Genomic DNA, 27874 nt, shown 5'->3' with positions numbered 1-27874 from the left:
GATCCCTCCACTCTTCATTTTTTGGGACAGACTTTGAAATGGGTCAAAATGATTATTGGGTGTCTTCAGTGAACAACCAGAGGTCTGGAACACCCTTTGGGGTTATCTGTTCCCTGGGGTCTTCTCTTTTCTTTAAGCTATTTATAACTTTATAGGTTGCAGTGCTTGTCCACAGATATCAGACATAAAGTCAGTTCTTTCTGGTGAAAGTTCAGTTGATCCCCCCCCACCACACACACACACTGTAGAAGCCAGCTCTGCATCTATTAAGCAAATTCATTTTAGCATTCTTGACTGCCTAGATATACGTCTGCCTTTTGGATTTATCTCTGAACCAACCATACGTATCATCTTACATACTTCATTAATGGGTGAGTTACATTAAAACCTTGACATGTGTTTATGTTTGTCTCAGATAACGTTTTTTCTTTTATTTATTTTTTTAAAAGATTTTACTCATTTGACAGAGAGATCACAAGTAGGCAGAGAGGCAGGCAGAGAGAGAGGGGGAAGCAGGCTCCCTGCTGAGCAGAGAGCCCGCTCGATCCCCGGACCCTGAGATCATGACCTGAACCAAAGGCAGAGGCTTAACCCACTGAGCCACCCAGGCGCCCAAATCTTTTATCTTTGAAAAAAGACCCATTCTGGGGCCCCTGGGTGGCTTAGTTAAGCGTCCCACTCTTAATTTCATAGTCTCAGGATTCTCTCTTTTCTTCTCCCCCCCCCATCCCATCATGCTCTCTCTTTCAAAAAACAAACAAACAAAAAAAAAACAAAAAACAAAAAACCCCTATTGTTTTCACAGTGCTCCTAAGAAGGCTATCTCAAATATAGGGCTACCTGAGGTCTTGGAGTTATTCAAAGATAACCGTCCTTTCTTTCGGCCAATGCAGAAGGAACAGACACGGACTGAAGGCCTCGCTCACTCTCTGGCCTTGAGGAAGCAAATCCCCAAGCTAAGAGAGCGGGAGACAGGCGCCTGGGGAGGGATGACTAAATGCACACACAGCGCCGCTGTGAATAAAGAGGAACAAGATCCAGTAACTGAAGTTTAAACTTTTAAATGCACCCCATGACTTCGCACAGCTCAGCGGGAAGAAGAGCTTCTGGAAAAGCAAGGGCGGTAGCCGGTGAGCCGGCGCCTTGCAGAACGTCGGGCTCCGACGGACGCCCTGGCTGTCGCCCCCGCTTCCGTCCATCTCGCAATTCCGCCGGCCCTTAGCAGTCTCGGGACAAACACTGACCGAGCACCCGCTTCCCAGGCCTGCGAAAACGGCCCCGAACACTGCAGGAGAGCCAAGGAGATAACGAGCGCGTGTCTACCTTCAGAGCACTCGGGACCCAGCATCTGGAGGGGTCGCGGGGACGCTCAGGGAGGGCAGCGGAGGCTCAGCGCCCCAGGAACCCCCAGCCCGGGCGCTTCCCCTTTCCCCCACGTGCTTTCTGGCTCAGTCGCCTCCACTCCCGCTCCTCTATTTCCGCATTTTCGAAGTTGTCGCTCCGCGCGCCGCACCAGCCACCCCTAAATCTGGGCTCCGCGAACTGGACGGGCGGACGGCGCGCCTTGGACTGCGCGGCAGCCCGTAGCCCCCATCCTTCCTCTTCCGGACTTCGGTTCGGATGGATCCCTTTATTTTGGCGAGCGGTGCTTTCGACTAAGAGCTGCCCTGGACAGGGAGCTGTTAGTCTTCAAGACTCTCGGGTCCGCGAGGATCCCGGCTCCCAAGTCCCCACCGACAGCCTCAAGCGCCCTCTCCGCGGGGGCAGCGGCGGGCCCGGAACTGCGCAAGCGCGGCGCCGCCGGCCCCGAGCGGTTCACTTCCGGGGGTCGCGCCGCCCGGCTCTCCAGGCAGGGCTCGCTGCCCTCGTGTGTGCTCGGCGGCCGCCTCCCTCCGACCGGCCCGGCGGGACCCACCCGAACCGAGCCGCGGGGCCCGCTCCGGCCCGGCCATGAGCGCGGCCGCATGATGCGTCCCTGCCTCGGCCGCTGCAGTCGCCGCCGCCGCAGGCCGGGAGGAGCCGCAGCGCCGGGCGACTCCGCCCGGGCCTCGGGTGAGTGTGGCGGGCTGGGCCGGGCTGGGGCCGGGCAGGCTGCTCCCGCCCGGGGCTCCCGCCCGGGACTCCCGGCCGCTCCGGGTCCCCGGCCGCCCCTCCCTCGGCCCCCTGCGCCCTCTCCCCCACCCGCCGCGCACCTGCGACCTTTCCGAGCTCCTCAGGGGCACCTCTGTGCCCGTGCGTGACTTCCCTTCTAGGTGTCTCCCCGTCACTCCTTCGTTGATCTCTCGGGACCGGGCGCGAATTGCAGCCCTCGCTTTTTGCCTGACCTTGGGCAGGACACCCAGCTCTCGGAGCCGCGGCTTCCGCTCTGATAAACTAACCACGGGCTTGTTGTTAGGGCCGAGAGAGAGACTGACTGTAAAACCCTTCTGTGAGCTGTAAAGAGTGGTTTATAGGCATGTATTACGATGGGCTCCCCTGAACGTCGCCCGTGGCTCCTCGGATGCTCCTGGGCCTCCCTTCCTTTTAAAAAGTTTAACTGTTCTTGTATTCTTTGCCCCTCTTCGTGGTTATCTTCCCTTCCCCCATCAGTGATCTTTGGCGGCGGGGGAGTGGGGTGGGGGTTGCGGGGCAGGGCATCTCGGACAGTCTGGTCAGCCTTCAGGGCAACGTCTGCATGTCTTCTCGCTGCAGCCAAGGTCCATCTCTCCTGGGGAGTCATTGCTGCGGGAACTAAGTCCCTTTGCTGTGATGGACAAACTTTATTAGCTTATAAATAACCCGTTTATGATGGTAGTTAATGGGAGCGGAAGAGCTGTCGGGGCAGCTGCCTTGTAGCTTCTTCCGCTGACCATTTGCGCAGTGAGTCCGCTTGGTTTACGTACCTTCCGCACATGTATTTGTCTGTTGTACTCTTCCTGTCTGGGATGGTCGAGAAATCTGTGTCAGTAACTATTTCTTCCTAAACTCTTCACCTCACAGATGACAAGTTTAATCTTTTTGACCTTGTTTTACAACTTGTACTTACCCAAAGCCACCTTTAAAAAAGTTACCTTAGGGGCGCCTGGGTACCTGAGTGGGTTAAGCCTCTGCCTTCGGCTCAGGTCATGATCTCAGGGTCCTGGGATCGAGCCCCGCATCGGGCTCTCTGCTCAGCAGGGAACCTGCTTCCCCCCCTCTCTCTGCCTGCCTCTCTGCCTACTTGTGCTCTATCAAATAAATAAATTTTTAAAAAATCTTAAAAAAAAAGTTACATTATTGAACTTGGTTAATGTGAAAGAATCTTGGGATATTTGAAAAAAAGGGGGGATGGGACAGAAGGGTTCAGTTGCATTTCTTGAACATTCTGGAAGATAAAAGGGTTTGAGTTACTGAAGTTGTTTGGGTTGTATATTTTGGGGGGTTAGGCTGGTGGGTTCACCTTCACTTTTGAGTTGAGAAAGGGAGGAGAACAAGGTCATCTGAAAGGTGGTTTCCTGAAGAATTCATTAAACCGCGTGGGAACTTTTTATGCAACTGTCTCAGCTCAAAGCAAAGGGGGTATAGTGTGTGCTGAAGCATTCCACTACGAATGGCTCAGAGCCTGCCTCCAATGACGGTGTGCAGACTGGACGCTTACAGCTGTGCTGACCAGTCCGCCGTAAAAGCAGGTACCTTCCAGAAAGGACAAGCACTAGTATGGACAGAATGGGTCACACCGTATCAGCGTTGTCAGTTAACGGCCCTCTCAGTGAGAGAGAAAATACTAAAAAGAACTTAGTCTTAATTCAGTCAGAAGTACGGACTGACTTCCACGTACCTGCTGAAACTGTCACCTGTAGGCTTGGGACTTTTTAGTGGTGTAACTAATATATTTTTTGGTCGTTTGAGAAATGGGACTAGAAATAAGTTTACATGTGAACTTAATGTTTGGGATGAAGTGGAAAGTAGTTTTCCTGATTTGGGAGCTGTCCCGCTTCACTCCATGTTGGGCAGCTCTACAAGACAGTTTTCCCAAAGCAGCTTTTTGGAATTATGTATCTTAAAAATAATGTCTCAATTATAAAAATAATACAGATTATTTTGTTTAAAAAAAAAAGTCCAACACTAGAGCAGAGCATGAAGTCTAAATACTCATTAAATTTGAATTTCCTTTTGGCCCCAAAGCCAGTGTCCAGCGTCCGTATTGACCCCTCGCTTTGTGACCCTTCGGCTGTAGCATCTGAGAAGTGCTCAGGCCGACTGTGAGAGGCAACTGCGGAGTTTAGAGGGAGACAGTCATGCAAGACCACCCTCACTTCTGACATCAGGGGCAAGTTTCGGGGTTCTCAAAACCACTCTCAGGCTGGACGATCATTTAGAAGGACTCAGAACTTACTGAAAGCCGTTATGCTCATGGTTGTGGTTTATTACAGGTAAAGGATAAAGGTTAAAATCAGCCAAGGGGAGAGGCTTCTCACACAGAGTCTGAGGAGGGGGCAGGGGTGAAGCTCCTGTCTCCTCTCTCTGTGGATTCCGCTGTGTTACATTCCTAGCATTGATACGAGACAGTGTGCACGGGGTACTGCCAACCCGGGAAACTCATGTGCGCCTCGGTGTTCACAGAGTCTTTACGGGGTTCTATTTTGTAAGTGTAACAGATTCATTAATTGACCACGCGGATACTGTGTGACCCAGAGGCCCCCAGAGTCACAGTATGGGTCTTTCTGGTGTGGCCAGCTCCCACCCCGAGTCGGATTGTCAGCCAAGACCAAAGGCCAAACCTCCTTTTGGGCCAGGTTATATTTTTTGATTGCACAGCAACATCCTTCCTTCTTTCATGGTCCTTTTCTACTTAAAAACACACCCTTTTGTTTTACCTCTGACAGATGACTACCTTCTAGAACATGGAGGAAACAGAGGCTACTGGAAGAGTTCGCCCAACCTTGAGTCTTTTCTACCTAAAAATCTCTCTCAGTGTCCATCAGTCTTTTTCTTTCCTCTGCCTCTGAGGAAGAGAGAGAGTCCCATCTTCCAGTGAACTCTGTGTCTGTTCTTTGCCCTGCCTGTCACGGGACAGGCCATTAGGCATTTCCTCTCACTTTTGCCTCTTTGATTTCTTCCCACTCACTGACTTCGTTGCCTCTCTCTGCAAACACGTTCTTGTCTTGCTGTTTGTAGCTCTGCTTACCGCTGAGTTTTACTCCATTCCGGTGGAGCCTTCTTAGAACCCTGTTGTCTCATAAAACCCAGACTCCGTGTGGGCTCAAGATGGTGCCTTCCCTTGGTACAGCATCTTACGGTTTTGAAAACACTAAAGTCACCCTGGGATGCCTTCTACGTTAAGGGGGCTTGGGAGGTGCTTGATTAACGACTCAGCTGGCCGGGCAGAGAGTGAGTGTCCTCTCGTTGGAGGAGAGAGCAGGAGCAGAAGCACGGAGGGGTGAAAGGGCATGGAGAGGGGACCAGCATGAGCACCCCGTGGAACAGAGTGCGTGCACTGAGCCCGAAAAGGTAGGGGAGCCAGATTCACTGGAACCTTGAGTGCCACGGGCAGGGCTCACAGGTTTTGGACCACATTGCCTCTGTGACCCGCACTGTCTTTTTGGCCGTAACTCCTGCGGCTACCCAGAGGGTGGTGGTTGGACCTGGCGACTTTGAGATTAGGGTTCTGCAGAGACACCCACCAGAGGTGAGGGTGCCTGAACTTGGTTGTGGGAAAGGTCAGAAGGGAGGGGGCAGAGCCCTAAGCAGGGAGTGTCCTCACGCAGGTAGGAAGGGGTGAGGGGCTGTATGTCTAGAGGGTAAGAGGAACTAAATGAATACTGGTTGCATGAGGGGTGTTCTTAGGACGTGGGAGGAGAGGCCTGTGTTGCTGGTACTTTGGAAAGGGTGCGGTCCTAGGCTCCGTGTTCCGGGAGGGGTGCTCTTCCCTCACGGCACCCTGTAAGCGAGAAACAGTGGGGATGGAGAAGCTTCCGGTGTCTCTCGAGACAGGCTTCTACAGTATAATTTCTTCGTTGAAATGTTTTGGATTCTCAGAGTCCCACAGTCCCTAATTCACTTTATTCATTACAGAAAGCATTTTCTAAAAGCAGCTACTCTGCGAGGCAGTGTATTTTAATGGAAGAACGTGGGCTTTGGCGTCAGGACAGTCCTGCGTCCACCCTTTCCTGGCTGTGAGCTTGGGCAAGTTACTGCCATCTTAAGGCTTCACGGGCTCGTGGCTCTAATGAGCTGCAACTAGCGCCTTGCTTTTAGGGTAGCAGCGGGTTCTGGTGCACTGATGCGTGTGAAGCCCCACGCCGGGAGACGGGTAGTCGGAGCTGGCCTTTCCTTTCCCTTTCCAGTCTCTGGGCTGCCACTGATTTGCCGCTGACAGCTAGCTCAGGAGCGGTGGGGCCCATGTTCATAGCACTTCGGGTTCGGTGGAGTCTCATGTTAAAAAAGTTCATTTCATTTTAAACAAGGAAACCCTAGGTAGGAACATCTGGAAAGAGGCTGGGATATACGAGCCTGATTGAGGTTCCGCTAGTCCCTGGGACAGGACTCGTAGAGAGTTTGGAACTCTGGTGTTCTTTTTATTTCTGGATTTAGAATTCCTCGGGGTTCATTGACCTTCTTGGGATTTTGAAAAGAGCTGCTCCATTTGACTTTGAGAATCCGGCTGTGGCTACAGTACGGGGGTAACAGTGAGACCTCTGGTGTGTGGGTGAGCGTGCCCATGAGACCGCCTCATCGAGCCTGCACGCTCGGGTGATGCCCCAGAAAGGGAGGCTCCCCCGGAAAACCCCTGCAAGTGGGTTTCTCTCTTCCTCCCCATCTCCCTCTCTCTCGTTAACCTTCCACATTTCTCCCTGACTGCTTTTCCCCAAGGCTCCCAGACTCCTGACCTCACCTCCCAGGCCAGATCTCACTTGATCGCCTCCCTGATCTGTTCCTGTGGGCTTCCTCTGGCGCGCTCCCCGGTTCTCTCACTGGTTCATTCCACAGATGGGTGCGGAATGTGGAGCGTCCTGGGTGTGGGCGAGGACATGGCCGGGAACGTGGTGTGATGGTGATGAGAGAGGCGCCAGACGGCCAGCCAGGTGGGGAGGGTAAGAAGTGAGGTCAGCATGCCTTGGGGTGGGGGGGCTTTACACCGCAGGGAGGCCTTTGCACTTTATTCGAACTGCAGAGGCACTCACTGGGTGAAATGGAGGAATGTAATCTGATTTCTATCTGTGGGTCCTTCCTCGGGGCTCAATGGGGGTGGATTGTGGGGCGAGGGCAGCAGGGAGAGCAGAAAAGGAGCACGTGTAGGGGGCGCCCTGCGGACTGCCCAGGGCCAGGCTCCTGGGCCTTGGTTTGGCTGGGCGGGAGGGGGAGGAGGCCCCACTGGGGTTGGTTTTGGAGATCGTGCCCTCAGGACTTGCTTAAGGGTTTGGTGTGGGGGTCAGGGAAAGCCCAGGGAAGGGTGACTCCTGTGTTTTGACCTTGACAACTAGTTGGAGGTGCCTCGGTGCAGCCACGAAGGTGGTAAGGGCCGGTGGGTGGGGTGGTGGCTGAGCAGCGGCGGGATTTACCTGGGGTGCCTGCCTGGTTTGGGAGCTTCCTAGACAGATGTGTCTTCAGCAGTGACAGTGGGCCTGAGAGTCTAGAAGGTCGTTTAGAGAGAGCCTGTAGATAAAGGGAAGACCCAGGGTTGAGCCGGGCACTGCCAACACTGAGGTGTTCGCCAAGACGAGGACCCAGTTAGAGACTGAATTGTGGCCGGTGGGAAAGGAAGACCCGGCGCTGCCCTGCCCCCCATTCGTGAGACTGACTCCGTTCCCAGTCCTGTCGGCCCCCCCACCGCAACGTGGGCACATTCCTCCATTTGCCATCCTTCCAAATTTTAGTGTGGAAGGCCTTTCTAGAAACCTTAAATAAGTTTACCGTTCACAGTATGGGTAATGTGCCAGCATGTGATTGAGGCTTAGCTTTAGTTAGCTGCATATTCTGTTGCTTTTTTCCCTTAAAGGTTAATATTCTGTTCTTTAGATACAATAATTTGAGGAGACAGTGGTTTCGTACGGCGTACGCTGTTGGTAGGGTTTGAAAGCGCGAGCTAAATCTTTCATGATTGCAAATGGACGGAAAGAACATTTGAGAACGTAATTGCCATAAACACACTGTAGCAGATTATCTGAACGCTCCATTGTGGCTGCAGGTTCAGCTAAGACTGTGCGCGGTCTTCCCACTCCGTCCCAGCTCGCTTAGCAGCCAGGCAGCAGGGACGCCCCCGGATAGGCCGCCAGACCTTTCCCTTCACTCGCTTCCGCTCCCCTTCCAGGTGGGGACCTGCCGGCTCTTACCGTTACCCTGAATGGTGCCTCCGCTGAGTTCTTGGCACTGCCCTGCTGACCCAGCCTCAGTCCCACCTGGCTGCCCCATCACTTCCTCCCCACCAGGTTCTTGGTCTCCCCAGGACCTCCAGTTCCCCGGACTTCTCGGTCACCCAGCTTGTCCTGCACTCCGGGGCCCGGTGAATCATTTCAGCTCAGGTCTTGCCTTGGAGACCCTGGTTTTCTCTCCTGTATTCTTGGCCACTCTCCAGCCCGTTAAGCCTGTGGGTGCCGAGCCGGGCTTCTGGAGAGCAGCGCAAGTCCCTCCTGTCACGTTGTCAGAAACTGGGGGGTCTGCCGCACTGCCTGGGCCCACGGCTTCCTTGGTTGTCCTCCCCGCGGCGTCCCTTCTCCAGTCTCAGTTGCCTCCCGCGCTTGGAATGCCCCCAGCCCGCTCCTGACTCCGTGCCCAGGAGACGGTGGGATGGCGTGTGAACGGCTTTAGCGTCAGTGGTCTACACGGTTCTCCATAGACAAGCCCCTGCCCGCCCCACTGTTGCTTCCTCCGGCTCAGAAAGAAGGGTCATCCCCCGAGTCGGCAAACTTGGACACTCATTCTTTTCAAAAATAGAAAACCAGGGGCACCAGGGTGGCTCAGTGGGTTAAGCCTCTGCCTTCAGCTCAGGTCATGATCCCAGGGTCCTGGGATCGAGTCCCGCATCGGGCTCTCTGCCCGGGAGCCTGCGTCCTCCTCTCTCTCTGCCTGCCTCTCTGCCTACTTGCGATCTCTGTCTGTCAAATAAATAAATAAAATCTTTAAAAAAAGAAATAGAAAACCACAGAGCGCCTCGATTGTCTTTGTAGTTCCAAGAAGAGTTCCAGTAAGTACAGGATGAGAAAGCAAACGGGAGCAAGCGCGGCGGGGCCTCTCCGCCGACGTTCTCTTAGACCCCAGCTTAACTGGCTTAACTGCACATATCTTCTTCATTCTGTTTTCGTTAAGTCCCTTTTGGGGCTGTCCTCGGCTTTTAAAAGCTAGCCATGGTCAAGGCAGGATGCCCTGTGGGGGGATGTGTATGGAGCCCCAGGGACTCACGGGGGTCGGGGGTTGTGGGGACTTAACCCCTCGGGTCCAAGGCGGCCCGTGTGCGAATGTGGAGATGAAGCCCGGGTGACCCTTTAACAACATGGGTGTCACTGCGCAGTTACTTACATGTGAACTTTTTTTTTTTTCGATAAATACAATATAGTACTGTAAATGTATTTTCTCTTAGGATTTTCTTTTTTTGTCTGTTTGTTTTTAAGATTTTATTTATTTGACAGAGAGAGAGGGAACAAGCAGAGGGAACGGCAAGGGGAGAGAGAGAAGCAGGCTTCCCTTTGAGCAGGGAGCCCAGTGCGGGGTTCGATCCCAGGACCCGGCGATCATGACCTGAGCTGAAAGCAGACATGTAACCAGCTGAGCCACTCAGGCGCCCCTTAGGATTTTCTTAACACTTTGGTGTCTCTTGCTTACTTTGTCATAAGAATACATACAAAAATGGGAGCGCCTGGGTGGCTCAGTGGGTTGAGCTTCTGCCTTCGGGTCAGGTCATGGTCTTAGGGTCCTGGGATCCAGCCCCACATCGGGCTCTCTGCTCAGCGGGGAGCCTGCTTCCCCACCCCCCTTGCCTGCCTCTCTGCCTACTTGTGATCTCTCTGTCAAATAAATAAATAAACTTAAAAAAAAAAGAATACATACAAAAATTGTGGTGTTTGTTACTGTAAGACTTCAGGTCAACAGTAGGCTATTACGAGTTAAATTTGGGGGAGTCAGAAGTTGTAAGTGGATTTTTGACTGTTTGGGGCAGGGATGAAGACACAGCCCCCGTATTATTCCAGAGTCACGATCACGGTCCTAGCAGGACATGAGATAATACACGAGAGCGAAAGCTCAAGAAGGATTCCCTCGCCTTTCCCTTCTAGCTGTATATGTCCGGGACTTAACTGCATCTTTAAAAAGGTGTTTCTTTAATTTCCTCACCACCCAGTCTCCCGTGCTCACGGCACATGACGGAACCTGGTGGGGAGAGGTCCCTGCTGAGCCTCTCCCAGCGCCTGCTTTGAGGGCACGGACTGCTCCGGCCTTTGTGCTCTTAGGCCCCCCGACTCCCTTGCTGGCTCATTGGACCCTTGTCAGAGCTCCAGCCCCACACTGCTGGGGCCCCTTGGGTGGTCGCGTCCGTTCCCACTTGGTCTCTCTAGGATGGAGTAGCAGGAGGGCAGGTGATAATCTGCTAGTTTTCCAGAAGCTCCTTAAATTCTGTGAGCCCCAGTCTCGGTGGGGCTCTTCCTGATCTGCGGTTCCAGTGTTCCAGGAGACACAGGCGGGGCAGAAACGCCTCCGAAGCCCTTTCACTTCCCTGTGCTGCGCCCCAGCCACACCTCGCCGTTGGTGCCCGCTGGGCTTTTGCTTCCCGTAACAGCTCTCAGTCCCCTGCAGGCCCTGCTCCCCTCTTGGCCCCCTGCGGGTGCCTTCTCTGTTCTAGGTGGTGCCAGCCTCCGGGTTGTCCAGCTTCCTCCTTCCGTCCTTGGTGTTACCAATTATTTTTTAAAACACCTGTGCGTTTGCCAAAGATCTGGTGCCTCCCGTACTAGAACAAGTCCAGACTTCAGACTGCTCAGCTGGGCATTCTGAGTACTCTGTGAGGGGCCCCAGTCTGCCCTTCCCCTCTGTCCTTCCCTGCCTCCTTCACCTTGAGCCTGCGGCCCTCGGGCTCGCTGTGTTCCTGCTCCACCTGGGCCCTCACACTGTTCTCACCTCCTGTCTATACCTCTGTTGTCAGGGCCCACCATGCTGGTGGCTTTTCACACTTTCTCTGGCTCCTCCGGATAGAATTAGCTGCTGTCATCTCTCTCCCTCATCACACTTTGCTCCTGATTTGGGGATAACACTTAGCACATTGTTTACCGGCCTGATTCCCACCTCTGCTGGTCTGTGAGCTCCTGCGGGCTACAGCTCCCATCGGGGGCTGTGCATCCTGGGGCCCTGGGACGGAGAACACCGTGCTTGGCACTCCCCCTCTCCGTGTATGAATTAAGCGGCTCTCTCATGGCTCGCGCTGGCCTCATGTGCTGCTGCTGTGCCTGAAGCAGAGCTGCTGATTCCTGCTTTTTATAGGTCGTCAGTGGGTGTATGGATAGTAAAGCCGTAATGAGTTTAAATAGCACCTTAACATAAACATGAATATCGGACTCTAGGGTAGACATTCTTTGTATTGCAATAGTGAAAGTATCTTGATTCTTTTTTAAGATTTTATTTTTTTTTAAGATTTTATTTATTTATAATGTTTTATTTTTAAGTCATCTCTACACCTAGCCTGGGGCTTGAACTCACATCCCCAAGACCACGAGTTGCACGCTCTACCGACTGAGCCAGCCAGGTGCCCATCTTGATTTTCTTTGTAGTTACTGGCCACCAAAGAATACTGACGTTGTCTTGTTTGTTTTCAGTGTGTATTTGAGAATACGTTGTCTGTTCACAGCCAAGGAAAAGATGAGGAAAGAGGCTAAGAGCCCCGCCTGAAGATTCAGACAGAGTCGGTGAGAGACCTCCTGGGCCCTGCGTGAAGTTTCTGGAGGAAGCTTCTGGTTGGAGGTTGGCCTCCGCTTCACCTTTCCCACCCAGGTCCCATACCCGCGCTGCTGATTTTTCTCCTGTGCATTTTTTTTTAATCATACAATGAAATGTACACTTGTAAGTGTACTGCTGGTTTTTGGTTTTTTTTTAATAGCTGACTTTTGTTTTGAGAGACGCACATGCCGGTGGCACCAGTGAGGTCAGGATATAGGGCATTTCCATCACCCCAGAAAGTTACCCTGGGCTCTTCTCAGTCATCCCCCTGTGTTCAAACCCCTGTTCTGATTTCCTTCAGAATAAATGACTGCTGCCTGGTTTCAGGGGCCGTGCGGGTGACGTGACATCTTTGAGATTCATCCGTGTGGTCGCAGATCTCAGTAATTTCCTTCCTCTGTGCCACTGAGCAGTGTGCCCTGGTACGACTACGCCATAGTTTCTCGGTGCCTCTCTTGGTGGTGGATGTTTGGGTTGTCTGTGGTCTGGGGAGTATTATGGATGCAGCTGCGGGCCGTTGTGTGCGCATTTTGTGTTCCTATTCACTTCTCCTGGGTGAGTACCTCCAAGTGGAGCTGTTGACGCGCAGGGTGGGTGTTGAACTTGGAGAAGGTGCCAGGCCGCTTTTCGAAGGGCTTGCTGTGTTGGTTACTTTTTAAAATGCATAGAAGTAATTGAGGATTTGGTCTCATTGTAGAGATTCTTCTGGAAACCTGATGTCCGGGACGAGTAGTCTTGTCTCGCAAAGCCAGTTTTATTTTAAAACATTGTCAGCATAAGCTTATGTGCAAGCAGTTCAGAATACCATTCGTATTTAAAGTCGTTGGCTGTTGTATACATAGCCCGTGAACGTAGTTACTCTGCGTAAATACCGTATTTGAAAAGTCGCCTGCGTTAGTGTCAGCAGTGTGGGGTCACGGCCACACGCGTTCCTCAGACATCCAGAAGGGGCTCCGAGCTGGAAGGGGTCTGAGCCGGCAGGCGCTCGGGAACGCTGGGCGGTGGGTGGCGGTGGAAGGGCGGGCAGGCGGGCAGGGGGCTGTCGGTAAGCACTGGGGGAGAAGCAGCTCCCGAGGAGCCCTGCAGTGGCGGCCGGGCAGAAGGGCGGACAGAGAGCGGCCTCCGCTCTGCCCTGGGGAGTCTGGCTAGTGGCCGAGACTAGGGGGTTCCCTGCCACCTGCTGACCCCCGGCCCCTCTTCCAGGCCAGCTTCCTGCTGTCTTAGGGGTCTTGGTTTCAAAAGATAGACTCCGATGGAGCGTTGGCTTAAGTAGGAAAATCATCCCTTGGAAGGAAACGGGGTGAGCACGGAGCGGGCAGCCAGGAAGGCCTCCTGCTGCTGGGGCGCCAGGCCAGCTAGTTGGAATTTATGCTGTCGCCTAAGGTCTCTGTCTTCGTCACTTAATTCTCCTTTTGGGAGAGTTCCTCCTCTCTCATCCAGTCCTGTTTTTTGTTTGTTTCTTTGTTTTTAAATTTAATTCTCTCATTTTTATTTTTCAGTAACTAGGAAGTCAGAATGTTCCTTTTTGTTTCACAGATACAGTGTTTTAATTTTTAAGGTTTCTCTCTACATTTTACCTCTTCGGAATTCCTTTTCCCCCCTTTCTGGGCTCTGTCTCTCATGGGACCTAATTCGGCTCTCTTCAAAACCTCTGACCTGTAGGTCAGTCGAAGCATTCTGCTGTCCACCTAGAACATACACAGGGATGCTCGTCAGTTATATGACATTAAGACTGGAAATAAATGGACAGCTTAAAAAAACTCATGAAAAGGTTTGTGCTGGAAATAAAGACTAGTTTGGTTGGGGGCTCTCCCCCACCCCCATCTTGGTATCTTTAGGCCTTTCCTCTCAGGCCATAGGCATGCTTCTGGAGATGCCACATCAGGTCACTGGCCTGCCAGTGATCTGGGAGCCAGGAGGGAGATACCAGCTGGGACTTTCTTCCTTCAGTAGATGGACACGTTCGGTGCCCCGCCTGCCTTCCTGTGCCTCGCTCCCTCCTGCAGTGGGTCTCACCTCTTGGTCTCACTCTCTCCCATTTTCTCTGGAAGTCTTTTGCTGTGGCTGCTAAAACACTTGTTGACTTTTGAAATACAGGCTGATCTGGTTTGGTTTGGAGGATCCCTGGGGATCTTTCTCAGGAGATTTTGGCTTCTAGACTTGTATTTGATGCTGGGGCCCAGGTACCAGGAGGGGGAAACGGGCAGATGTAAAGTACATGACTTTGTTTTCAGGACTGTCCCATCATTTTGTAGTTTACTAGTAATGAAAACACAGAGGAGTAATGGTTTCGTGGTTACTTTACGTGTAAAATGTTATACTGGTTCTACAGCTCTCCAAATTAATCCTGTCCTACGAAGCATCACACACTTTGGTCATTCAATCAGTCACTTTTTTAATGAGAGTTTGTTGTCTTCCAGATCCTGTCACATGTGACACTATGCACCTTAAGATCCTGAAGAAAAGGCGCAAGATGTTCAAGTAATGTTTCGAGATCATCTGTGAGGTAAGCGAGTGACTGTGCGGGTGTCTCGTCCCGGTGTCCATTCCGCCACGGACACCGACTGCCTTCGTTGGGAGGGTAGCACGGGCCGTACAGAAGGCCGGTCTGTCTACCCGCCGGCCGCCGGCTACGGTCTGCTCGCCACTGCGCGGGGGGATTCCGGGAAGTGACTGTGTAAGTTACCAGCAGGTGTTACAGGGCGAGGCACGTGCCGAGTGACATTAGTGGAACGTGTTGCTCGTGTGGTCGTCCCGTCAAGCTGTGGCAATCTTTTTGTTTCAAAGATAAAGTGTTTTAATTTTTAAGGTTTCTCTCTACATTTTACCTCTTCGGAATTCCTTTTCCCCTCTTTCTGGCTCTGTCTCTCAAGAGACAGTGGCGCTTGCCGTGTTCTGGGAAACGGGGCTTTCTCTGACACGAGCATCAACTAAGCTTAGGTTTGGGAGTGTGGACAGAATCCCGTTAAATCGGCCACTAAAGTCACAAAATGCTGACGTGCCCTCTGATGGCCCATGGTGCTTTCTGGTGTCTCTCTGAAACGGTCTTCAGGAGATCGAGGGCAGTGTGGCACTGAGTGTGGAAGGAGACGTGCCCCGACCCCAACGATGGGCTCACTTAGTGTCACATCGCACACGGCCGAGCCGCTGCTGTCCTGTTTCCAGAAGACGCAGATGGTTCCATGTGAAGGGGCTACTGCCTCCTTTCCTCCCTGCCCTTCCTCCGGCATCCCCGAAGGAGAAGCGCGGTGACGCAGCAGAATGCCCGTGCCGTGGGCTATGGAGAACGGACTCTATGCACCGTACCCTGCTGTGTTCATTGACTGCTTTCGAGTGTCGGGATTTTCCCGTTGCCTTCTGGTGGGCTGTACAGATGCCGCTTTGTAACATCTGCACGCAGACTTAATGCGTGCTGGGAGCACGTGTCTGGGAAGCTCCCACCACGCCCAGTGCTGGCATGTTTGCAGCTTCTCTTCCTGTAGGAACAGACCTGCCACGTGGCGGGGACATGCCATGACAGAGCTGTACCCTGCTCTCGGGAGGTGGGGGTGGGGGGGGGGGCTTCTCACCAGCGTCTCCACCGGGAAGGTTCCGCCTCCACTGTACGTGCCGCCAGAGGACGTGGGGGCTCGGGCTTTCTGGATGGAACTCAGACTGTACAGACACGCCGGGACAGGAAGCGAGCCTGTCGCTTCCCATCTTACTGCGCAGCAGGTGGGCGCCCACTTGTCACAGGCGCTGTCCCGCTGGAGGAGGAGCCATAAAGCAAAATGATTTCTGGTTGGAGGAGTTTCTCTGCTTCAGTGCTTGGTGGTGTGTAGTTAGGACTCACTCGGACCCTCTTACGGAAGTCACTGGGAGACTTCTGGAATCTGAGCAGGAGACCAGGTTCTTGCTGGTGCTTCTGCCTAACAACAAACAGGCACTTGCTGGGGGCCGCACCGCGTGCGCACAGTGGAAGGGAATATGGGGAGAGAAGACCAGAGCCTCCGTGTGAGTCCGTCGGGAGGGGGCACACGAGGGCTCTGTGCGCGACACGCGGGGCCTGGGAGTCCCAGGGAAGGGGACAGCTTCCGCCCCCATCTCAGCCCCTGATGGGCGGGTGTGGGCAGAGCCAGGGTCGGCTGTCCTCTTCAGGTCATCCCATCTGCAGTGCAGAACCCCCCACTCAGCATGCTCTTGAGAGGAAGGAGAGCCCTTTGGGGTGGCTTGCTTGGTGGGGAGGAAGGTCCGGCCCCGGGGGGCAGGGAGGGTCCCGGTGCGTGCCATGGCGGTGGTGGATGGGCTGGGACGGCGGCAGGCTCAGCAGGTGCCAGCCATGAGGTCGGCCGGCCGTGACCCGTGCGCGATCACTGTGTCTTTAGTTTCTTCTGTTTCTCCTACGAAAAACCTGAAAGCTGTTTTCGTCAGACCCAGGAGCAGGGTTAATTTACTGACAGTGGGAAACCGCTTCAAGTGAGTGTTTGCACAGCAAGAGGGAGCTCCGCCAAGGTCGTGCCGCATGACCTCCCGCAGCTTCCCACGGTCCTTGTCACTACGGTGCCTGTCACGGCAGTGCCATGGTTGCAGGAGGAAAGGAGGCCGGCCCGGGCTGGAAGGATGGTGCGTGGAGGGTGTGTGGCGGCCTGAGGGCATCCGCGGCCGCTCCAGCCCCTGCTCCACGTCGGGCTCTGGCCGAGGAAGTACTCCGGCCGCCAGTGCTTCTCTCCCTAGTGCGAGCGCCTCCAGGCCCGGTGAACGGACCCCTGATGTTTGCCACAAGCGTCCTGCTGCTGCTCGGTCACACGCTGGTGACAGAAGGGCGTGCATGAAGGCAGCTGTCAGCCAGTCCGGGAAAGGCTCGGGAGCTCCCGCACCCCCGCTATGCGCCTGGTTCCGGCACTGCAGGAAACGGAACGGTGCCGGAAGGAGAGTTGAAGGAATGGATTAGCAAGTGAAGAAAGCTTGTAAGAGGCGAAAGCAGAAAGGAAGGCCTTCCAGAGGGTGCCGAGCTGAGGGCGAGTGCACCGTCAGCCGCGGCCTGGGCACGGTGGGGGAGGGCGGGCAGGAGCTCAGAGCTGACCGCAGAAGGTGGCTCGGGGGCCGGGTCTCCGCACCCATGGGCCAACGCGGGCTCGGTGGCGAGGAGGGCGGCCGCGGTGCCACTCACTCTGTCTCCCCTTGGGCCGGGAGTCTGCATCTGGCCTGTCCTCCTGTCGTCGTGGCTCCCCCATGGCTGGCTGCAGGGGACAGTGTGCGCGCGTCTTGGCATCACCCACACGGTGGGGCCGATAGTGTCACAGGCTGTCAGCTAGTCACGAAGGTGGAAGATTTTAAGGTTCAGATCTTGTTCAGTTGTCGTCTTTTTTGTCACGTGTATTTAGACGGTCCCCGTGAGACAGCCCAGAGCAGGGAACCCATCAGGTTTCAGGGGGCACGTGAGCAAGCGTGCATGTGTCCCCCGATCCTCACCGGCTCTCTGTCCCCTCTAGGGTGTGCAGGGAAATCATGCCGTCATCAGGACACCGGCTCCGGGATGTCGAGCATCACCCTCTCCTGACCGAAAATGACAGTTACGACTCTTCGTCCTCCTCGTCCTCAGAGGCCGACGTGGCAGACAGGGTCTGGTTCATCCGCGACGGCTGCGGCATGATCTGTGCCATCATGACGTGGCTCCTGGTTGTCTACGCGGACTTTGTGGTGACATTCGTCATGCTGCTGCCTTCCAAAGACTTCTGGTACTCTGTGGTCAACGGAGTCCTGTTTAACTGCCTAGCAGTGCTGGCCCTGTCGTCCCACCTGAGAACCATGCTCACCGACCCTGTGAGTACTCCCTGTCGCCCCGCACTTCCCCTCATGTCTGGTTGTGTGGCCCCACAGACCCTGTGGCCTCAGGCTTTTATTTCCTGGGCATAGGCTTGGTGTTTTTCATGTTTTCTTTTTTTAAGTTTGTTTATTTATTTAAAGTGATCCTTACCCCCAACACGGGGCTTGAACTCACAACCCCAAGACCAAGAGTTGCTGCTCCACTGACTCAGCCAGCCAGGCGTCCCACATTTTTCGTGTCTTACTTTAAGATTTATTTGAGAGAGAGAGCAAGCGAGCGAGAGGGCCCGTGCACAAATCGGGGGAGGGGCAGAGGGAGAGAATCTCCAGCTGACTCCCCACTGAGCACGGATCCCCTGATGCGGGACTCTGATCACAACCCTGAGATCCTGACCTGAACCGAAACCAGGAGTCAGACACGCAACTGACGGAGCCACGCAGGCGCCCCACGTTTTTCATGTCTTAACTGGGGAATAAACATTGCTCAGACACAAATGATGTCACAGTGCACGAATGGAAAATATCCCGTTGGGCAGTTTGTACGGATGGACAGATGGTAACTAGAAGATTCATAAATTCCTCCCAGTTCAGATACTGTGTTCCTCTAAAGAAAAGACTCACGGCCAGAGATGTGGGTTCTGGATTTTACCACGTAACTAATCTTGAGTTCCCTGCAGCTCTACAATTCTCTGATCGTTCTCTGTCATCTCGAGTCTGAGACCAGGTGGGGTCCTTTGGGAGCAGTTTCCCTAAGAGTCAAGAGGGCAGACCTAACACCATGAGCTGCCCTTGGTCCCTGAGGTCTTGAAGGCCACTAGATTCAGAAGCTCTGTGTCGGGCTTCAGGCTCTTTCTCTGAGGTTTGAGACTTCTCGGGGTAGGCAAAGCGGTACGGACCCTGGCAGCTCAGCCACGAGTCACCCCCAGACGCTGGGTTCCAGGCTTACCGCAGAGCCCAGAGGAGGTGCCGAGGGCCCCAGGGAGAGGTGCCCACCATCAGCGGGGCCATGCGACGGGCAGTACCACCCAGTGGTCCCTGTGGAGCGGTGTTAGAGAAAAGCTGCTTCCCACGACAGTAAAACCACAGTTTCCAGCTACTGGCACAGGGGCTCCTGACGGGTGAATTAGCATCTACCCGGTTCATGTCTGTTGGTAGCGTTCTCTGCAGAAAATACTGAGAAGTTAATATCTTGTTGGTACAGATTGTTTTATAAATCATATTAGGAATCCGTCTGAGGGTGAACTGATACCGATCGGCCCACCCTGTGTGGTTACGTGCGCATTTATCTGACTTGTGCTGAGTTCGCACCCCAGGGGCTCTTCCTACACTGTTCACTTAGTCCCTTGCTGAGGGGGACTCTTGGGCAGAGGACAGTGTCACAGACCCGGCCGGTGAGCAGCGGGGAGCAGCGCCATGGGACAGACTCGGATGCAAGGTCTGCTGATGGCTCCAGACTCACCTCACAAAGATTGTGTCATCTCTGGCCACAGCCCCGTCTGATGTCCCCTCACAGACTTCTCTGGGGCCCTCTCCTCCCTTTCACGCAGCAAAGCCTCTCTCCAGGAGCGAAACCTTGCTCCTAACACCCGCAGTGCTGCTCCTGTCCCAACCTGCCTACTCCTGTGGGAGAAGGTCTCACTCTTCGCGGAGGGCCCCAGAGCTGGGCATGCTGCGTGGTGGGGGGAAGGCGTGTGCGCAACGCTGCCCCTCTCCCTTGTGGGCACGCTGATTCTCCTTGCCAGGTCACTACAGAGAACGCTGGGCGAAGCGGTGGGAGGGAGGGAGATCCAAGGTCAAGGAGAAGTTTGGGGTCCTGGATATCAGCGTTGGAATTCAGACAATTCACACAGCACAAAACTTAGGCTTTTAAAATGCACGGTTAAGTGGGTGTTACGTATTCCGACTTGTGCATCCACCACCGCAGTCAGTTTTAGGACATTTTCATCACCCAGAGGAGAAGCCCTGCGCCCCTTAGCTGTACCGCCCGGGCCCCTCTCCCCCCAAGCCCTTGACACCTGCCAGCTCGCTTTGCATCTGCGGACGGGCCTGTGCTGGACACATCATCCGCACGGAACCCTGTCAGAGGGGCTCTGCCTGCCTGGACCGTCCGCCTCGTAGCCATGTCGGAACTGTGTTGCTTTTTACGGCAGAAGGACGTCCGTGGTCTGGATACGCCACGTTTCATTTCCTGGCATGATCCGCCGAGGGACGCTGGGGTGCTTGCACTGTCCGGCTCTTACGGAGGACGCTGCTGTGCACGTTCCCCCGCGGGTGTTCCGGAGGTGCGTCTCGTGTCCCTCCGGGAGATGCCTCGCAGTGGAACTGCTGGATCCCGGGCGAACTCTACGTTCAACGCTGGGAGAACTTCTGGACTGTTCCCCGCACCGGAGAGCACGTGCCCAGCAGCGGCGTGAGGGCTGCAGCTCGTCCACAGCCTCAGGCCCTGGTCCGTCTTGCGGACGACCGCAGCTCTGCCAGGCGTGAAGCCGAGTCGCGCTGTGGTTTCCGTCTGCGTCTCCCCAGTGACTGAGGATGCTGAGCGTCGTTCATGAGCTTACTGGCCATTTGTGTGTCTTCTTTGGACAACTGTCCCTTCAAGTCCTTTGTCCCTTTGAAGTCGCTGTTTCGTGTCCGGACGCTGCTGGAGGCTGCAGACACTGCTGGAGTCAATGTACATAAAACCGGGGACGTCCAGGGCAGCCTGAGGAGCCCAAGGACAAGGACACGCCTGGCTCCCGACAGGCCTTGGAACTGGGTCGTGGAGGCTCTTGTCAGGGCAGACCAGCAGGAGAGCGGGTCAGGCTCCTCGCACGTCTCTGTCCTTCGGGTGTCTGTCTCTCCTTGTTGTCTGGTGAGGAAGGGGAGCCCCGCAGACCAGAGCGGATTGGAATCCTTAGGGGCCAAATCCCCATGGCTGATGGGAGAGGGCATGGCCCCGCGGAGTCACGCATCCGTCCTTTGTCCCTCAGCACAGGGAGTCTGCTGTCTTTGCGGGTCACAACTTCACCGTCCCGGGGTCCAGTCTCGGCTGCATTGGAACCGAGCTGCCGCACGACGGCAGGGCACAGACCCCACTGGGACCTCACAGTTTACGAGGCAGCAGGACCAGTTAGCCTGTGCCGGCACTGGCTTCGGGTCACATCGTTCCTGAGAACAGGCACTGGCTCTGAGGAACAGGAAGGAAGCGGTGTCCTTGAGAGGGGGCAGTCTTCCCATCAGAGGGTGAGACAGTCACCGATCTTAACATTCAGGAACACGCTGAGGACTAAAAACTGAGAGAGACCACCCACCACCCAGAGCCCACTGTCCCAGACCCCGCTCTGTGTTCACGAATGTCCACCTTCTCAGCAGGAGTTGGCCTAGCGCCTGGCGGTGACCGAGCCCTTGTGGCGCCTGCGGTCCTGTCCCAGGCACCCGATGGAGGGCATCCCTCTGGCAGCCCACCAGCTCGCAGAGGTGGTGGTCAGTCCGCACCAGAAAACAAGACCCTTCAGCTGAACAGGGAACAAAGCGAGGCTTGAACAAGCTTCTCCTGTCACCAGAGTCCGTCTTTCTGTTCACTTCCTGCAGACCGTTTGCAGCACCCAGAAGTGGAGCCGGAGCCTTGCCGGCCTGTCCCGGCCAGTCTCACGTCAGCGGTACCCTCCCTGCTCCCTCTCTTCCCCTCTCCAGAGCACTTGGAGGTAAATCGCAGACGCAGTAAAGCTTGCTTTGTAAACCTCGGCATGGACGTTGTGAGAGGAGGGGCTCTTCTACTGCGCGGCGGCTCCCGCGGACGGCGGGGCGACCCCTCTGTCTGTGTGCCCGTGTGCCGGCGGCCTCAGGGTCTCGGTCCACCCAGTCCTCGGCAGAAGCAGGCCTCCGGTAAGGCCTGCACTCGGATGCTGGGTGACCTGTGTCTTACGCCTCTCAGTCTCTGTGTCTCTTGGGATTTTTTAGTAGAAGAAACACGGGCCTTCTGTCCCAGGGCTTTTGTCGCGCTCTGGAGTTTGCAGCTTACACCCCATGCCCGTTTCCACACGCGGCCTGTCCCCTGGGCAGTCGTAAATGCGTCTGTAGGTCTCGGGGAAGCCCAGTTCTCAGCTGGCCCTTGTGTAGGTCCTGGGGATCCAGAATGCATGACAGGAAGCAGGGGAGACAAGATGGGAAGATACGAGGGAAAAGAAAAAGAAGTACATTGCACAGCGTCACCTCCCTGGCCACAGGCTGCGGCTGGAAGCCGTGTCCCCGAGGGCAGGCATCTGGCTCCCCCCCGGAGTGGCAGAGAGCTGTGTGTGGGTGGCGCAGGGACCGGACGCTGGGAGAGCAGCAGTAGAGCTGAAAGCTGCTCGGGGTTGCGGGGTGCCCGAAGGCGTGGCTGTGGCCCGGGGAGCCGCTGCGAGGCTCGCAGATGGGTCTCCGAAGAAGCGCCCCTGACGGGTAATGGCCAAAGTAGGAACACAAGACTGAGCACCGCGTCTCCAGCCTTCAGCTTGTCGTCTGCTCTGTGAAGGCACAGCGAGAGACCCAGAATCTGAGGGTGGGTCCCCAGCTGCTGGGCGTCAGCTGGGTGGCCCGGAAGCCCTGATCAGCTGTGCCGTCTGCCCAGGTTCTGAGCAGCGGCCCAGAAGCTCTCCAGCAGGCTCCAGAAGATGCCCAAAGCAGCGCGTGGCGGCCCCCAGCAGCGGCGCCACCTGCCCTCGCCTAAGGAGACGGACCTTGGAAAGACAGGCACTTACGGGGCCGTGCTGCTTTACGCAGGCGTGTTGCAGCGGATCACACGTTTACTGCAGAAGAAGGCATGAAAATGAAGGTGTGCGGAGTTTGAAAATCTGGTGCGTTCCCTATCACGGAAACATAGAGCGCTGAGCTGTCACCAGGAGTGTGCACGATGTCACGGGATTTCCAGAATCACTGTATCTTTAAGACTCCTGGACCAGTGGAGGAAACTTGATGAAAGACCCCACATTGTGGTATGTAGGTTACGTCATAAAATGTGGTGCCTGACGTTCTGGTTTGTTTTCAGAGCCAAAACATCTTAAACCCTTCACTTTTTAATCTTGTTTAAGAAGACAATTAGAGTGTTAGGAAACGCTAGGACCAGAATAGCTTCCCCGTGTTAGGACAGTGAGGGGACCAGCGGCTGCGCGGAGGGAAACGCACTGTGGTAGAAGGTGGGCAGGAAGCCGCCCCTCCTGTCCTCAGCTGGCGGGACGCCTCCTGGAGGCCTTGCCTCTCTCGCTGGCGCAGGGGCTCTAGGTCTGGCTTGCTGGGGGCCTGGAGCCAGCAGTCCTCAGTCTCTTGGCCCAGCACAATCACTACTGTGCCTTGTCAAGCGTGGATGCTGGCCCCCATCCCACCAGGGTTCAGATCTTTGGGCCTGGCACCCGCCTGAGCATCCGGGCTGGGAGGAGTCCCTTGCCGGCCCCACTGCTGCTCACACCCGCCTTGCATCTTCCCTGGCTCGCGCTCCCGTCACAGCCCTGGCCTGCTCTTCCCAAAGCGCATTTCTGCTCCAAGTGCAGGCTCCGCAGCACTAACCAACAGGAGAGGAGACCTTGTTCCCGCCTGCTGCGGGCAGAACCTCCTGCACTCTTGTGGGTTCCCGTCCTCAGTGCACCCCGCATGGCTCCTGGGGTCCCGTCCCACACGTGTTGTTCACTGAGCATCTCCACTGCCCAAAGAACAAGGCCGTCCCTGCCCGCTTCTGGCTGCCAGCGCGCTGCCTCGGCCAGCGTGTGGGACACCGGCAAAAGCACTGCTGCCACCTGGGCACCGCTCCGCCCAGGGCCCTCCCCACCCACCGCGGGTCGGGTCAGGAGCTCAGGGCCACACTTCCCAGGTGTGTGTGTGAGCCCTCCTGATGAGGCCTCCGGCGCAGGTGCACTGCACGACTCTGCAAACACGAGATAAAGTCCCTCTCCTTATCACGGTTGTGTTCAGCGCTGCCCTGTGTAGCTGATAGGAAAGCTCTGTGGGACACTCTTATCATGAAGCCCCGCCCGGAGAATGGGGTGACTCGGGAGTGGTGTCCACAGAACATTCCGCCCTTTGGGGACAATGAGCCGCCCTTGAGCTGGAATGACTCGACAGACCTCACCTCTGGTGTGTCCCGGCGTGAAGCGAGAAAGAACTCAGGTGACTTACCAGCTTAAGAAGGATAAAGCATTTTGAGTTCGTTTTAACACATGTGCTACTTTTCTTGGAAAGTAAAACTCCTGATCATGTCTGAGTTATACAGTCACTTCTCATTTTTGTCTTTTGGTTTCTAAGTAGGCTCCATGCCCAGTGGGAGCCGTGGTGGGGCTTGAACTCACGACCCTGTGATCAAGACCTGAGCTGAGATCAGGAGTCGTCCCCTCACCCGTGGAGCCACCCAAGCACCCCTTGTTTTCACACGAGCGTAGCTGGAGTGGCAGCCCCAGCGCTGTGGATTTCGGCGCAGCTGTCAGATCCGAACCGCTGCACGTGCTGAGTGCTGATCTTTCCTTCTCTCCCACCAAAACATCCTCCCTAAACTGCAGGGGGCAGTACCCAGAGGAAACGCGACGAAAGAGTACATGGAGAGCTTGCAGCTGAAGCCGGGGGAGGTCATCTACAAGTGCCCCAAGTGCTGCTGCATCAAGCCCGAGCGCGCCCACCACTGCAGGTACGCGGCCCTCCCGGAGAGCCCGGGCGCCCCCGCTGCGGGGACCGCAGCCCCGCCCCAGAGCAGGAGACCCTCGGCCTCTCGCCAGCGCCGAATTGTGTGTATCGCATGTGGGACCGGGGTTGTGTGTTCTCAGTGTGGCACACTGAAAACCCATTTCTCCTTTTCAGTATTTGCAAAAGATGCATCCGGAAGATGGACCATCACTGCCCGTGGGTGAACAACTGTGTAGGAGAAAAGAATCAGAGGTTTTTTGTGCTCTTCACGGTGAGTGAAGCGCGGTCACGGGGGACTCATGGAGTGCTCCCTTCTCTAATCGGAACCTGGCCCGCAGCAGGGGAATCTGTTCTCACGGCAGACCAGCTTCTCTAAGCTCCTCTCCGGGACGAGACCGCGATGCCACGCTGTCCTTGGCCGCAGGCGCCTGCCGCCTGTGTGACTCGTAGGGGATTTAGGTCAGAGATGTGGTTTCCGTCTCTCCAGCACCGTCAGTCCCAGTTGCTCACAGGGTTTGCCGAGACGCGCTGGGACTCCCTTCCCTGCTGCGGGTTCGGGGAGGTGGCACCTCGGTGTAGAGTGACCTTGGGCGGCCACTGCCCGCTGCCCTGATGGGGTCCCCCCTTGTTCATTTCCTGAGGAACAAAGCGGGACGGTGGACAGCCAATGTGGCCTTTGCTCCTAGAAACCTGTGGCTGCTCCCCGGTTGCTGATGGGCTTCTCTCGTTCCAGATGTACATAGCTCTGTCCTCCGTACACGCTCTCATCCTCTGTGGGCTCCAGTTCGTCTCCTGTGTCCGAGGGCAGTGGACTGGTGAGTCACGCCCTGTGTCCCCTTCCCGCAAGCGCGTGCTGTTGGGCAAAATGGGAAGAGCCAAGAGAACCGATGTGCCAGTCCGTTCCTAAATCCTTTTAGTGACAAATATGGGTTTCAAGTCTGTTTCACTCGTGTATCAAAGCCACAGACACACAGTCCTTCCTTAGCCATGTCATAGTTCCTGCGAGATAGTTGTGCCGAGTCTGAGACGACCTGGAAATGAGTGTCATTCTGCCAGAGCTCGTGTTTGTTTTCCGGCTGGCTAGCTGGGAATTCAGTGTGGTCCTTGCCTTCCTGGCCGGGAGCGAGCTGCGGCAGTTGCGCTAAAGCGGGCAGTGATCACGCCTCCCTGGAGGGGACGGTGGGTCGGCCAGACGCACCCCCTGGGGGCCCGTGCGAGTGGCCACGCAGGGCGGGGACGCAGGGCTGTCCTCTCTCCTCACCTCCCCAGAAGGTCCGCGCACAGGTTCAGCTCTCACACAAGCCTCGGGTGAGATGGAAGCGCTGCCCCACAGCTGGTGGGGTGGGTTTGGGCCCGGAAGAGCTGACCACCTCCGCCCCATGGTGCGCAGCGAAGGTGCCCGTCGACAGGCAAGCACGGCGGTCGCTGGGGCCGGCTCCGGGGCTGGCTCCACGAGGATCCTTCTGTGAGCCGAGCACCACGCTCGCCTGCGCTCTGGGTGTTGGTGATGCGCTGGGGCACACTCACAGCCCGCCCTCTCTGTCTGCAGAGTGCAGTGACTTCTCACCCCCCGTGACTGTAATCCTGTTGGTCTTCCTGTGCCTTGAGAGTCTTCTGTTTTTCACTTTCACTGCAGTCATGTTCGGCACCCAGATCCACTCCATATGCAACGACGAAACGGTACGCTTCCTTCACCGCCACGCCTGCTTCACGTTACTTGGCTTGAGTACGTGGGCAGTCCCAGGGTCAGGGTCACCGGCAGGTGTGGGCATGCTAACTCGGGAGATTGCTAGGACTGCTCCTCTGTGTCTGTCCTGCCTTTATGCGTGGCGCAAACGCAAGGATCCGTTTGGTTAGAGAGTCAGCGGACCCAGGCAGGTAGAGCCAGGCCGATTCCCGGGTTCTAGGAGACCCAGCCCCCCAGAGCAGCCCCGTGAGGTGCGTCAACAAATTGCCTTCATGTCTTTGAACCGTATATCTAGAGCAGGCACTTGATAAATACGTGTAACAAATGAAAAAAGGCCAGTGGCCTGACCCTGAGGACTGGCTCCTTCCTGCCACCACCGTAGCTGCTGGGCTGTGTGTGGGGCAGGGCTTGGTGGGGGGCACTGGCCGGCCATGGGGCTGGCACAGCAAGGAGGGTCTGTTCTGCTGACCACTGGGGCCCACACGTCGCCAGAGCTGTCACGTGGAACCGGATTTCAGACTCTGGGTCTGACTCCTCTGCGGAGAGCACGGGGCCTGGCCTGCGCGTGGTGGGCATTCTGGGGGGCCTGCTGCCCACCTGCGATCCTCTCTGCTTCCAGGAGATCGAGAGGCTGAAGAGCGAGAAGCCGACGTGGGAGCGAAGGCTGCGATGGGAGGGGATGCGGTCTGTCTTCGGGGGGCCCCCCTCACTCCTCTGGATGAACCCCTTTGTTGGCTTCCGGTTTGGGCGGCTGCAGACCAGACCCAGGAAAGGGGGCCCAGAGTTCTCGGTCTGAGGCCTCATCGTGCCAGGACTTGTCACCAGACTTAAGTTATTTATTTGGGGTCTGAAAGGGTATGAGCAGCTCACCTGTGACCATTAGGGCAGACGGAACCTACACAGACCGGCTGCTTGTGGCAAGCAGAGTTTTCTAGATTTATAGTCACAGACCACATTTTTCCAGACCAGTGACGGGGTGACGCTCTGGCCAGTTTTTGCCTGTACGACTAACGAGAGGTACGTGGCCACGTGAAGAAGCCAAATGTCATTATCTTCCTCACGGTTAGGGTTTTTGTTAAGAACACTTGGCATTTTCTGAGAAGTCGCATGGGCTGTTCCATGGTGATTGAAGTCCTGTGTACTAAGCTGCTTTTTTCAATCATGAAGAAAAAACAAAAGTCAATCCAGTGAGTGAGATTTCTCCAGCTAACGGTTTCAGGGCGTTTGTGTCGACCCGGGGCTTCATCAGTGCCCTCGCTCGAGCAAGGAGGGGCGCTTGCACGGAGACACATTGTGATCTCAGTGAGCTCCGACACTTTGCACTGAATACGCAGAAGACCGCAGCAGTGGCTTCAGGTTCGCTCGCACTGCCCTGGAAGCGCGTGCTTGGACCCTTTCGGCAAGTCTGTGCGTGTGTGTCTGTGTGTGTGCGCATGTGCGCGTGTGTGTCTATGCGTGTGCGCTTCAGCATTGGCCGTGTTTTCTAGGGGACGTGACCGGTAATAGCCGCGTACAGCCAACAGGCTGTTTTTTAGAAGCCGACGTTTCAGGGAAGAGGAGAGAGCTGCCACGGGACCCTTGTCCCGCGGGCATTACTATGAATGTATTGCATTTTGGAGAATATCTTGATCCAAAGAACAATCACTCGTGTGTGGTCCTTCGTTGCCTGCCTGCTTTAACTTTATTTTGAAGATCTTGGGTGCGTGAGGGCCTTGGAGCTGCCGTGGTTTTGTTCCAGCCACGTCAGCAGAGTACGGACGGCACCTCAGTTAAGGGAACAGTTAAGGCTCGTGCCGGCCTCACCCTTTGTGCTGCCAGATGTCGGTCTGGGTGTGGAGGAGGGCGGGCCCGGCCACGGGGACTCACATAGCGAGCCGGGGCGGG

At 55.7% G+C, this 27874-nt stretch overlaps 1 protein-coding gene across 1 annotated transcript; it reads left to right on the top strand.

Annotated features, from left to right (window-relative positions):
* Positions 1 to 1746: 1746 nt before the first annotated feature.
* LOC111152820 (zinc finger DHHC-type containing 7) lies at positions 1747 to 27874 on the top strand. The gene is made up of 8 exons (XM_022511478.1): positions 1747 to 2052; positions 14295 to 14380; positions 17346 to 17676; positions 24183 to 24307; positions 24478 to 24574; positions 25037 to 25118; positions 25853 to 25983; positions 26610 to 27874. The coding sequence occupies exons 3-8, from the start codon at positions 17362 to 17364 to the stop codon at positions 26784 to 26786; spliced, it is 927 nt and encodes a 308-aa protein (XP_022367186.1). The 5' UTR covers positions 1747 to 2052; positions 14295 to 14380; positions 17346 to 17361; the 3' UTR covers positions 26787 to 27874.

Source organism: Enhydra lutris, unplaced genomic scaffold (genome assembly GCF_002288905.1).
Source record: "Enhydra lutris kenyoni isolate GAN:26980312 unplaced genomic scaffold, ASM228890v2 scaffoldscaffold30, whole genome shotgun sequence".
In the NCBI taxonomy this organism is placed as follows: Eukaryota; Metazoa; Chordata; class Mammalia; order Carnivora; family Mustelidae; genus Enhydra; species Enhydra lutris.
This window is presented reverse-complemented; position numbering and strand designations above follow the sequence as displayed.